At 38.1% G+C, this 12,696-nt stretch overlaps 1 protein-coding gene and 1 long non-coding RNA gene across 2 annotated transcripts in view; one reads left to right on the forward strand and one right to left on the reverse strand.

The window, feature by feature from the left end:
- The window catches only part of rtn4ip1 (reticulon 4 interacting protein 1), a 47,630-nt gene extending 41,322 nt beyond the window's left edge, over positions 1–6,308 (forward strand). Inside the window, exon 9 of the mRNA XM_020526524.2 lies at positions 6,087–6,308. Coding sequence (XP_020382113.1) covers positions 6,087–6,206 — 120 coding nt within the window. The 3' untranslated portion in view covers positions 6,207–6,308. The remainder of the gene's footprint in view (positions 1–6,086) is intronic.
- The window catches only part of LOC125483193, a 7,332-nt gene continuing 933 nt past the window's right edge, over positions 6,298–12,696 (reverse strand). Inside the window, exon 2 of the long non-coding RNA XR_007262149.1 lies at positions 6,298–8,042. This is a non-coding gene — a long non-coding RNA (uncharacterized LOC125483193). The remainder of the gene's footprint in view (positions 8,043–12,696) is intronic.

Genomic DNA, 12,696 nt, shown 5'->3' on the forward strand with positions numbered 1-12,696 from the left:
TCTTCATGCCACTAATGTGGGCTGGAGTTTGATAGCTTTGTATGGTGATTTGATGCTATTACCTTGAAATATTTTAGCTGGAAGCTCTACATATTCTGAAAATGTTATTTAAAATCTGGAATTTTCATGTTAAGAATCTGATATGTTTGAATTGGGAAAATAATAAAATGCAGCTTGTAGAATTACATCCCTATATGGGTCACTGTCTTTTGGGAAATTGCAATTAACCAGCTAACAAAATAAATCCTTAAACTATATAGCGAATTACTCTGGAAGAACTATTTATATTTATGACCATGAGCATTGTTTAGAACTTGGAGTTGATCCAACAGTGGGTACCTTAATGATTTAGTCTGCATCCTTTGCAGACCATCAGAACATTTCATCGTTGATGAGCTCTACCATTCTATGACCCAAATACCAATAATATGCTGGTGTTAACTTTGATCTATTAGAGGGTTGTGCACGACGTGTAACTAAGCAAGTCTTCAGCCCTGTTGATTTTTAAAAGTGTTTGGTACATGGTTCATCTTCAAAAATCTAAAATTGGTTTTGCCAAACTCAAACTGGTAACATCTGTGAAGACAGAAACAGAACTAACGTTTCGAGTTCAGTATGACTCTTCTTCAGAACTAACGCTGCTGAGTCTCTTCCACGTATTCCCAACTTGTGGAAGTCCTGCTCTTCTCTCAGATTTAAAATAAAAGTTTTAGATTTCCAGTATCTGCAGTATTTTGCTATAATTTGAATCAGTTTCATGCCTCAGCTTTTCATGCTTCACAATTCATTGTGAAACTTAATTATGTATTTTTGTTTTATTTGAATAATTATCTGATACAAAACAACCTCCCTTTCCCCCACCTCATTTCTGAAGAAGGGTCCCGACCCGAACCGTCAACTTGCCTGCTCCTCTGATGCAGCCTGGCCTGCTGTGTTCCTCCAGCTCCACACTGTGTTAGCTGTAACTCCAACATCTGCAGTTCTTACTATTTCCAAAACAAAACTACTACAATGCTGCCCATTTCTCAAGAGGGCTTCAATGCAAAGTGGTGAAGGTTGCCTTATTGATATAAAGTTGAGCTTAGGCTCCATTTAGAGTACTGCATTCAGTTTGAATGCCAAATTTGGCAGAATAGTGATTGACTAACGGCTAAGTTGCGAGCAACAAGAACAGAACTTTGTGGAAAGCGAGGAAAGTGATTGCTGGGCCCCTTGCTGAGATATTTGTATCATCGATAGGCACAGGTGAGGTGCCAGAAGACTGGAGGGTGGCTAATTTAATGCCATTATTTAATAAAGATGGTAAGGAAAAGCCAGGGAACTATAGACCACAGCCTTACGACAGTGTAGGTTGTTGGAGGGAATTCTGAGGAACAGGATTTACATGTATTTGGACATGTACATGGCTTTGTGCATGGGAAATTGTGTCTTACTAACTTGATTGAGATTTTTGAAGAAGTGACAAAGAAGGTTGATGAAGGCAGAACGGTGGACGTTGTCCAAATCGACTTCAACAAGGGGTACATTCCACATGGTAGACTGATTAGTAAGGTTAGATTACATGGAATTCAGGGAGAGCTGGCCATTTTGGATACAAAATTGGCTTGAAGGTGGGAGACAGAGGTTGGTGAGTCATAGAGTCATACAGCATGGAAACAGACCCACCAGTCCATGCTGAACACAATCCCAAACTAAACTAGTCCCACCCGCCTGCTCCTGGCCCATATCCCTCCAGTCCTTTCCTATTCATGTACCTATCCAAATGTCTTTTAAATGTTGTAATTGTATCCGCATCCTCAGGAAGTTCATTCCACATGCGAACAACCCTCTGTGTAAAAAAAAAAAAAATTGCCTCATGTCTTTTTTTTTTAAATCTCTCTCCTCTCACCTTAAAAATGTGCTCCCTAGTCTTGAAATCACCCATCCTAGGGAAAACACAACTACCACAAACTCTATACCTCTCATTATTTTATAAACTTCTGTCAGGTCACCTTTCAACCTCCTACGCTCCAGTGAAAAATGTCCCAGCCTATCCAGCTTTTCTTCATAACTCAAACCTTCCACACCCGCAACATCTTGGTAAATCTCTTCTGAACCCTCTCCAGCTTGATAATATCCTTCTTATAATTGGGTGACCAGAACTGGACACAGTATCCCAGAAGAGGCCTCACCAGTGTCCTATACAACCTTAGCATAACTTCCCAACTCCTCTATTCAAAAGACCAAGCAATGAAGGCAAACGTGCCAAATGCCTTTTTAACCATCCTGTCTATATGTGACGCAGACTTCAAGGAATTATGAACCTGCACCCCTAGGTCCCTCTGTTCTACAACCCTACCCAAGGCCCTACCATTAATTGTATAAGTTCTACCAAAATGTAATACCTCACATTTATCCACACTGAGCTCCATCTGCCATTTTTCAGCCCATTGACCCACTTGATCAAGATCCCTCTGTAATATTAGAAAATCTTCTTCACTGTCTACAATGCCACCAATTTTGGTGTCGTCTGCAAACTTACCAAGCAGTATTCTCATCCAAATCACTTATATAAATGACAAACAAAACAGGGCCCGGAACTGATCCCTGTGTAAACCTAGTGGTGACAGGCCTCCAGTCTGAAAAGCCACCCTCCACCATTACCCTCTGTCTCCTGCTGTTAAGCCAATTATGTATCCAATCGGCAGCTCACCCTGAATCCCATGTGGCCTGCATTTACCAATTAGTCTACCATGCGGAACCCCATTAGTGATGGGGATTGGGAATTGCAGTTATTTCCCATGAATGAGGAATTCCCTGTAAGTGTGGGTCATAAGCTTGCGTTGATTAAGTCCCTGCCCTTTATACACACAGCCCATCACTACTACCAATTGGATGGTTTAGTGAGGTCCTTGGATCAGCCCCGCCAGAGTCAGACACAGCCCTGGCGGGAAGGCTTTACTAAAACCCAAACAAATAATGTCAACTGCTCTGCCATCATCAATCTTTCGGTAACTTGCTGAAAAAACTCAATCAAGTTTGTGAGGCATGATTTTCTTCACACAAAACCATGCTGACTAACCCGAATCAATTTTTGCCTCTCTAAATGTCCATAAATCCTATCTTTTATAATCACCTCCAACAATTTAGCCACAACTGAAGTCAGACTCACAGGTCTATGGTTCACCAGATTCTCCTTACAACCTTTTTAAAACAAAGGTACAACATTAGCTACCTTCAAATCAAGAGGTCCCTTACCCGGATAAATGACGCAAATGTTTTGGCAAGGAATCTCGCAATTTTCTCCCTTACTTCCCACAATGTTCATTAAATAAGGTCCTGGAGATTTATCCACCTTTATATTCTCTAGTACCTCCCAAATTTCCTGTTTTGTAATGTGAACTGTTTTTAAAACATCACAGTTTATTTCTCCGGACTCCATTTCTTTCTCCACAGTAAAAACTGACACAAAATATTAATTTAACATCTCTCCAATCTCCTGGGGTTCAACACAAAGATGACCTCCTTGATCTTTAAGAGGCCCTACCCTCTCTCTCTCGTTACCCTTTTGCTCTTAATGTATTTGTGGAATCTCTTTGGATTATCCTTAACCTTATCTGTCAATGCTATCCCATGTCCCCTCTTTGCCTTCCTGATTTCTTTCTTAAGAATGCCCCTACACTCTTTATATTGATAGAGAGGTTCAATTGAACCAAGTTGTGTATATCTAAAATAAGATTCACTTTTATTCATGACTAGAACCTCAATATCTTTATTCATCTATTTGTTTTTTGGACTGGAGTCTGTGACCAGTGATATGCTGCAAGGATCAGTGCTGGGTCCTCTGCTTTTTGTCATTTATGTAAATGATTTGGATGTGAATATCAGAGGAACGTTTAATAAGTTTGCAGATGACACCAGAATTGGTGGTGTAGTGGAGAGCGAAGAAAGTTATCTGAGTACAATAGGACCTTGATCTGATGGGCCAAGGAGTGGCAGATGGAGTTTAATTTCGATAACTGTGATGTGTTGCATTTTGGTAAGGCAAATCAGGATATGACTCATACACTTAATGGTAGGGTCCTGGAGAGTGTTGCCAAACAGAGGCCTTGGGGTGCAGGCTCATAATTCCTTGAAGGTGGAGTCACAGGTAGACAGGATAGTGAAGAAGGTGATTCATACACTTGTCTTAATTGGTCAGTGCATTGAGTATAGGAGTTGCGATGTCATATTACGGTTATACAGGACATTGGTTAAGCCACTTTTTGAATACTGCATTCAACTCTGATCTCCCTGCTATAGGAAATATGTTGTTACAATTGAAAGGCGCAGAAAAGATTTACAAGGATGTTGCCAGGGTTGGAGGGTTTGAGCTATAGTGACAGGCTGAATATGTTAGGGCTATTTTCTCTGGAGCATCAGAGGTTGAGGGGTGATCTTATGGAGGTTTATAAAATCATGAGGCACATCGATAGGGTGACTAGCCAAGGTCTTCATCCCAGGATGAGGGAGTCCAAAACTAAAGGGCTTTGGTTTAAGGTGAGAGGAGAAAGATACAAAAAAGGCCCGAGGGGCAACTTTTTCACACAGAGGGTGGTGCGTAGACAGAATGAACTGCCAGAGGAACTGTTGGAGCCTGGTACAATTACAACATTTAAAAGGCATCTGGATGGGTGTATGAATAGGAAGGGTTTAGAGGGATATGGGCCAAATGCTGGCACATGGAACTAGATTAATTTAGGAAAACTGAAACAGAAGGATCTGGTTCCATGCTGTACATCTCTATGACTCTAGATCAGAAATTGCTGGAAATTCTCAGCGGATCTGGAAGCATCTCTGGAGAGAAAGCAGAGTTAACGTTTAGGGTTCAGGTTTTTTTTTTGGTTTCCAGCATCCACAGTTGTTTTTTTTCTTTTGCTAAATTGTGAGAGAAGGTTACATAAATTAGGTTTGTATAATTGTGTGTCCAGACGTTTCAGGGATGATTAAACAGTTGGGTAGAATTATTATATTACATATTATAGCAGCTTACGTAACAAATGTACTTTAGATTTCAAAGTACTTTATGGCCATTGAAGCTTCAGCAGTGTTCTACCATGTTTGCAGCAAACTCCCAAAAACAGCAATATGATAATAACTGGTAAATTTGTTTTGGGTGGTATAGATTGAAGGACAATTATTGGCCAGGAGACTGGGGATAATTTTTGTGAATGTCTTCAGTTTAGTGCCATGGGGTATCTTGCATCCAACTAAGCATGGAAGTGGCCTCATTTAATGCTCATGTGTTCACCATAAGCCCAATGCTCTGGTAGTGCAACACTTACTGTTCTGCAGTGTCAACTTTTACTTTTATGCTCAAACCCTGCAGCCGGACCTGATCCCAGAATCTTGTGATTCACAGGTAAGCATACTACGAACTGAGCCAGAGGTAGATGGACATTATTTCCACACTTTGGGTAACTTGAATTAAGGGACACTTTAAAATTGAAGCCAGGCCATTTCAGACATGGCATCAAGAAGTATGTGCACAAAGGGTAGATGAATATCTGGAATTCATTCCCTGCCAAAAGCTGTTGAAGCTAAGTGAATGGAAAATGAAACTGGGATAGATTCACTTGTAGAATATTATAGGATACACGATTAAGGTGGCTAATTAAGATGTGGATTGAATGGCAGCACAAGCTGGAATTAATGTTTTTTGTTCAAATGACAGTGTTGATGGTTGAGACCAGTGTATAATCTAAACGGGTTACAACCTGAAAGGAGTTTGATTTTTGCCAGAATTTTCTGCTGTGCAAAGATGCCATATCTACAGGTAGGGTTTTATGGGTATCTAGTACCTGAAAGCAGCCGATGAGTTTGAAATCTAATGCTAAGAGAATTTGTGTATGTCGCGTAGAAGCTCCCTCCAATTTATAATGTAATAAGCTCAATGACTTCTTGCAGTGCAATGTTTTACTTCTGTAAATCGCCTCATTGCAACCTCACACTCCTCCTGCAACCGGAGTAAGAACTATTTGCTGTGATAAGTGAAACAATTGTTTACATTGTAAGACTTTTGAGTAATTGGCAGAAGTAATTTCTTTATCCTCTTTATCTTATTTTAGATTCGGCCTGTTGTTGAACAGATTTTCTCATTCTCTGAAGTACCCAAGGCCTTCCTGAAACTGGAAGGTGGTCACGCACGAGGGAAGACTGTAATTGATAGAAGTAAAGACTGTTTATAATAGGAGTTGAAGATCTGTACAGACCAGTTTTTGATATTTTAGTTTGCTTATTTCTATTTTGAATGGCTGCAATAAACATTGTCTCCAGCAATTAACTCAAAACGTTGTACATTTTATTTAAAGTCGTTACATAAACATGGTTCAGTACCTTGAAATGAAAACAGTAGTGCAGCTGCTGTCCGTAATAAATGGGGTAATAAAATACAGTCCACCATTCATCAAAACAGTTGTCAAGAACTAGTGTAACAATAGTTCAGCTGGTGAAAACAAGGAATTGGGGTAAATTTAGACAGCATAAAATCTCAGAGTAAAACTATACCACCACACTGATACAGTTCTCAAGTTATTCCCATTACCTCAAACTATCAATAAAGCATCTGATAGAAGTTCTGTATACTTAACATGATCAATTAAAAGGTTAAAAAATTATCAAATTACAAATTGCTGCAACTGATACAGATTACAAACCTTGATGCAATTATCAAACAAAACAGCAGTTTATAAACATCTACTGATTCTCTAACATAAAACAAATCCTGGCCTGCCAGTAACATGTCTCAATATGTGGCACAAGCAGAAGTGATATAACACCAAAGCCACCATGCTACCATCACTTTCAGTAGGACCTGTTGTTGGGTAGTTCTTTGGAATGTTTTATTTTTAAATCTTTGTGTTACTAAAAGTTGTAACTGTATAGAATATGTTACTAATGCAAACACTAGACATATTGGCAGTAATTTAAAACTCTAAATTGAAATCAAGAAATCCAACTGGGAGCAACACTGTTTCAAAGGACAGTTCTTAAATTGCCTTAGAAACTAAAATGAATTGACTTCTGTTAATTGATTTAAAAATAGAGAGCACAGTTGCTGTAAATTTCATGAGAGTCTCATGTCCATGTCATCTGACTAAATGTTTCTTATAAATACTTTCATGTTTTTACCAAACCAGGAGACAGTGGCATAGTGCTTGCTACATAAAGTATTTAAGCTTATCTGCAAGGATGTCATGGTGCAATAAAACAGTAACCTGTTCACCAACATTTTATCTTATGACCTTCAAGATGAGAATAACATGCTATATAATACTCTGAAATGTAGATGTTACCATTTACATTAATTATGGCATTCAATGTTATTGATATTCAATCTTATTTTCTCCACTGTGTGAATAACTTCTTTGAAATTAAGGGAATTGGATATGACTTGATTGATACGTACAGCAATTACACCAGACAAGTGGTGTTGGTCTGGTTTTGCTTTTGAGAAGAAACATACTTAAACAATCCTAATATGCTGCGTCACTAATAGAAGACATTAAACCCAAACAATAAACAAGCCTTCCGATGTTCAATAAAACCATAGAGTGAGCACAGTGTTTATCAAGTATAAATACCTGTTTCTTTTAAAACAAAATAGGTTTACACCAGGAATGAGAATGTTTCATTTTGTTACTGAAACAATAGCAACCAGTCCCTGCTGCCAATATATGAACTAATCTTGAAAAATGATAAAGACTTCAGACACTACATCAGATTTGGTTACGTTGCATAGAGTGAGCAGTACTTGCTTAGAAGTAAACATTTAGTGGAGATGACTTTCCCACCAGTCTTGCCATGAATTCCAATTTTTTGTGTCTGGCGTTCACTTAAAAGTGAAATATTGCACTACTGATAGTAAAATGAAAAGGTTCACAATCTTTCAAAAGTGCCTTGTGTGTTTGATTTCCTGTTTCCACGAGGAATGAATCAAAGGATTTCTAGGTCCCATCTTTGTGTTTGTTGAACCTCATCAAATCTGCTGAGAATGGTTTGATTCTGGTCGTAATGCTGACCACCTTTAAAAGCAATAAGATTACAGTGGTTAGACAAATTTGATGAAAAGCTAGTTCTTTTTTTTAAAAGAAAAAGTTTAATTCTGGCCAAAACTTCAAGTCTTGACTGCATAACCCTTTCAAACAATGTGTGCAATCTTTTATCATTTTGAATGGGTACTTGTTGAGAGAAGGTCTATTTAAATTAAAATCTGCAGAGTCAGATTGGTGCTATCCTGTTGCCTTTTGTTCAAACCCAGCCTAGACAGATGTTTGGAACCCTCATGCATCTCCCATGGCTGCAGGGACCAATGTGAAATATGTTTCAGCAGTCTGAACCCTATTGCTCATGTATCTGGGTTCACAGCTTATATAGTCTTCTGGTATGACTCTTCATACTGGATGCGAAACATTAACTCTGTTTCTCTCTCTGCAGGTACTACTAGATTTGTAGAGTTTCCCCAGCATTCTCTGTGTTTGTATCACTTTAAGCCCTTGCACCCTGCAGGGATTCTGTAATCCAGTCAATTTGGGCAGATTTTCAAACTCAGATCCCAGGGGCAAATAGATGGTGAGCAACCTACTTTTCAGGATAAACAAAAAAATCTGGACTCATTAAACTGCACCTCTGAAAGTGAAAACAGCTGATAAAAATTGCAGAAACTAATTCTAAATATTCATTTTGACACCTTTTTAAATGTTCATTTTTGTTAAATTTAGCCAGATTCAGATATCAATATGGCTTTAGATTACTGAATTCAGTTTTGAAATTTCCAAGCAAAGACTGCTCCTCTAAGCAGTTTGTTTTATAGAGATGCACTTTTTCACATTTTTCTCGGGATGTGAGTGTGCTGGCAAGGCCAATATTTGTCCATCCCTAATGACACTTCGCACATCTTTGAGGAGCATAAGTATAATCATGAAGCATCAAGGTCGGAAGGCTCGGGTTCACGTTCCACCTGTTCTAGTATCTCTGAGCAAGTAAATTAAAATTTGTTGATCTTAAAAGGTACAGGGCAGATTGCAAACAAATCATGCTAATCGCCTCAGTCCTCATGGACACAGGCAGAACAGATGAAGGGAACACTTACCCCTTATATAACAATGCTGAATGATGTTGTTCAGGAGCACAAAATAATGAGAAAGATATTTTTGCTTTTTCTGAATGAACAAGCAAAATTTATGCACATATTTCACAGACATTGGGACAAGACAATATTTTTAACATCATGGACCTCCTTTGACAAGAACCACCATAACTATTACAGCCTGATCAGAGGTCAGCTCTCCTCCCCACCCTTACCTCAAATGAGCCACTTAGGATGGGAATTCTACATTAATTGTGCCCTACCATCTAGCTCTGTATGTTTATTTGATACCTGGTTGGAGTTGCATTAATGAAACATAGCAGTGGCCATGCAGCAAAAAAAAAGTCTGAATAAAAGCAATTGCTTAAAAAAAAGTCTTGTTGCATAATGTGACAGCCCAGCAGATTAAAATACCTTCCACACCCCATGACTACTACCTGCATACCTAAAACTTGAATCACAAGCACTTTTGAAATTACTTGTACCATGAGAATGTAAAACTACACTTGTCCCAACAGAGCAAATATTGATGAAAATTTTTCTGACAAGAATGTGCCATTTGTTTGAGAGACATTGTCCTTAATTACCAGCAATATGTCACAGTATACGGATTGTTTTTAGGTAACACTATAAGGAATATGGTACAAATGCAGTTAGATGAAGTAGTGATCTAACTAAATAAAGGAACAAGCCTGAAGGGGCTGAAAGATCTTCTGATTTGTAGATATCGACTTCAGCAATGTTAGAAATGCAGTGTGAATAGACAAACTGGTAGCTTATGGGCATAGTTGTCTGAAAACGTCTGATCTTAAAAACTAAGCAAACTCAGGTTTGCTGAGTGTTTGAATGGGAGACACTCTGGGAATACCAGGCACAGTAATTATTAAAAGGGTCGACACTGTCAAAGGTGAAGGCTTCTGAAGGCACTAAATAAATGATGATGTGATTGAAGGAATAATGTGTGTATGTCAGTACTATCTAGTAAACAGTCTGTGTAGCGAATGATACATTATAACAAGGGTTTTCTAACACTATTTAAATAATTAATAGCCTGGGTTAGCAAGCACATTGTATTCTTCAGAGCTCGTGTAAACTGCATGTCTAACCAAGCTCTGATATTGGCTTTTCTGACGGAATGAAGCTGTAAATTTTTCACTTTGTTAAATGAACATTAAAGCTTTAAAAGTGTAGTCCTCACTGACTGCACATTGGTCAATGAGTATTTCATGGATAAGTGACTATCTTGCATTTGTACAACACCTTTAAGAAATAAAGTGTGTAAGGCGCTTCACAGGACTGATACCAAACAAAATTTGACACCAAGTTAATTAAAGCAATACAGTATTGAAGCCAACACAGGATACTATTTGTTGAGAACAAATCATTGCATTTAACTTGCTGCTAAATGCTCAAAAATCTCAAAGTCCCTTCCTCACAAACACAGATCACCTGAAAAGAGCATTTTAAAGTTGTGAAATAAATACATTATGACAGTTTAACAAAACTGCAAGAGTTCATAAATTTGCAAATATAATTAGCTGCAAAATATGGCAAGATTTGACATTTTGTAACTTATGTTGATGAATTTTGTTTTCTAACACACTCATGGCAAGACAAGATACTTGAATTTATATCATGCTTTTCATGACCTCAGGATATCCCACAACCAATGACCCATTTCTTTCTCCAACATCAATTTTTACACTGTAAGTTCTAACCAATTTAATAATAACCAGATAGTCTGATTGGCAGCAGGATATAGTTAGCTGAGTTCGAAATATAACTTGCATATGATTCAGAATATCACCAACAACGTGGACTTTGATCTCAATTCCACCTTAAGTAGATTTAGGGTCTGTCTCCTCACCTTCTCCTATTCTTAAGTCACAGTACAGGCCATAGTTTGATTACCCTCAAATAATCCAGGTTGAAATTGAGAAGAAAAATTTCTTTTGGTCATACTTGACCGTAGATAAGAATTGATCGGGACACAAGGAAGTGCATTGATCGTCATCAAAGTAGTGCCATAGGATCTTTTACATTCACTTGAGCTGACAGTCTCGGTGCTAGTTTATCTTTGGTCTCAAATAACAGCACCTCAGACAGTGCAGGTACCCTCATGTACTCCTCTACACAGTCTAGATTTTTTGGTCAAATCTGCTAGAGCAGGACTGGAAATCACAACCTGCTGTCTCAGCAGCTAATGCATTACCAGTAAGCCATAAATCATACATAAATACACCTGATGTTGATCTAAATATTTTCACCACACACAGTAATTTACAATGTAAACTTTAAAATAAGATCCACAGCAATCCCATTCACCCATCTTCTCTAAGCTACAATGACTTTAGTCCATTAACATCTTGATTTTGAAATTCTCATGCTTGTGTTCAAGACCCCATATGGCTGTGCCTCTTTCTTTCTTTATAACCTTCTCTGGTCTTACAATCCTATGAGAATTCTGTGTTGTTTTAATTCTGGATATTCCACAGCCACTGTTTTTATCATTCTACCATTAGAGTTATGCCTTTGTTACTTAGGCCCTAAGGCTCTGAATTTCCCTCACTAGATTTCCCTGCCATTCTAACCTTTCTTCCTTCAAAGATGCTCCTTTTTAAAACCTCTTTTTTTGAGCCTTCATTCCCTTTCCTGATATTTATGTGACTCGATATTTTTTTTTTTCCTTGTGCTCTGTGAACTGCGGATAAGAAACTTTACCATGTTAAAGACACTATAAAAATGAAATTTCAGATTTCCAGCATTGGCAGCATTTTGCTCTTGTCAAATGAATATGACCATTGTTGAGATCACATATAAATTAGATATTACTGCCATCAAATTTGTTTACGCTTAGCAAAATAAACAACTGTATACCAACAATTTATAATTGCATTTAATTTCCCGGTTGAAAAATGCAACATGTTGCATGTAATTTGAATCTTTTATGCAATTTCTATAATTGCTGCAATAAACTTTAAATGCGAGTACCGTTTTTAAACTGTTTCTAATCTTAGTCTGGAATTTCAGCCCTGTTCAAATTAGCGCTAGGTCAGCAACCCAATGGTTCTGAATAAAAATCTACAAAGCTTTCAAATTCCTCTATGTTCGTTTGTGAAACCAAGCTTTTAAAAGACTGTTCAAGTATGGACAATTACCAGGAAATGATCAACTTATTCCTAAACATTCATCAAGGAAGACGGCAGCTCAATGTCACCTGTTCAGCTCTCTCCTGATGTGACTATTGACCTATGTTACTAGTTCGAATTTGACTGGTGTTGCTATATCTAAAGAGCAAATACTGGGATGGGAGTGAGGGAAATACTTTCTCACAATAAATCTACCAGTGACATACATCAGAATCACCTATCAATAGTAAATGCTCCTCCTTGAAACTTTTGTAATTCAACATGGTTTGGAACAGAAATCAGTAATTGCTGGAAATGTTCAGGCAGTCATGGAGCATCCGTGGAATAAGGTAACAAGGTGTAGAGCTGAATGAACACAGCAGGCCAAGCAGCATCAGAGGAGTAGGAAAGCTGCCGTTTCGGGCCTAGACCCTTCTTCAGAAAATATTTTCTGAAGAAGGG

Source organism: Rhincodon typus, chromosome 5, assembly GCF_021869965.1.
Source record: "Rhincodon typus isolate 14 chromosome 5, sRhiTyp1.1, whole genome shotgun sequence".
Lineage (NCBI taxonomy): Eukaryota > Metazoa > Chordata > Chondrichthyes > Orectolobiformes > Rhincodontidae > Rhincodon > Rhincodon typus.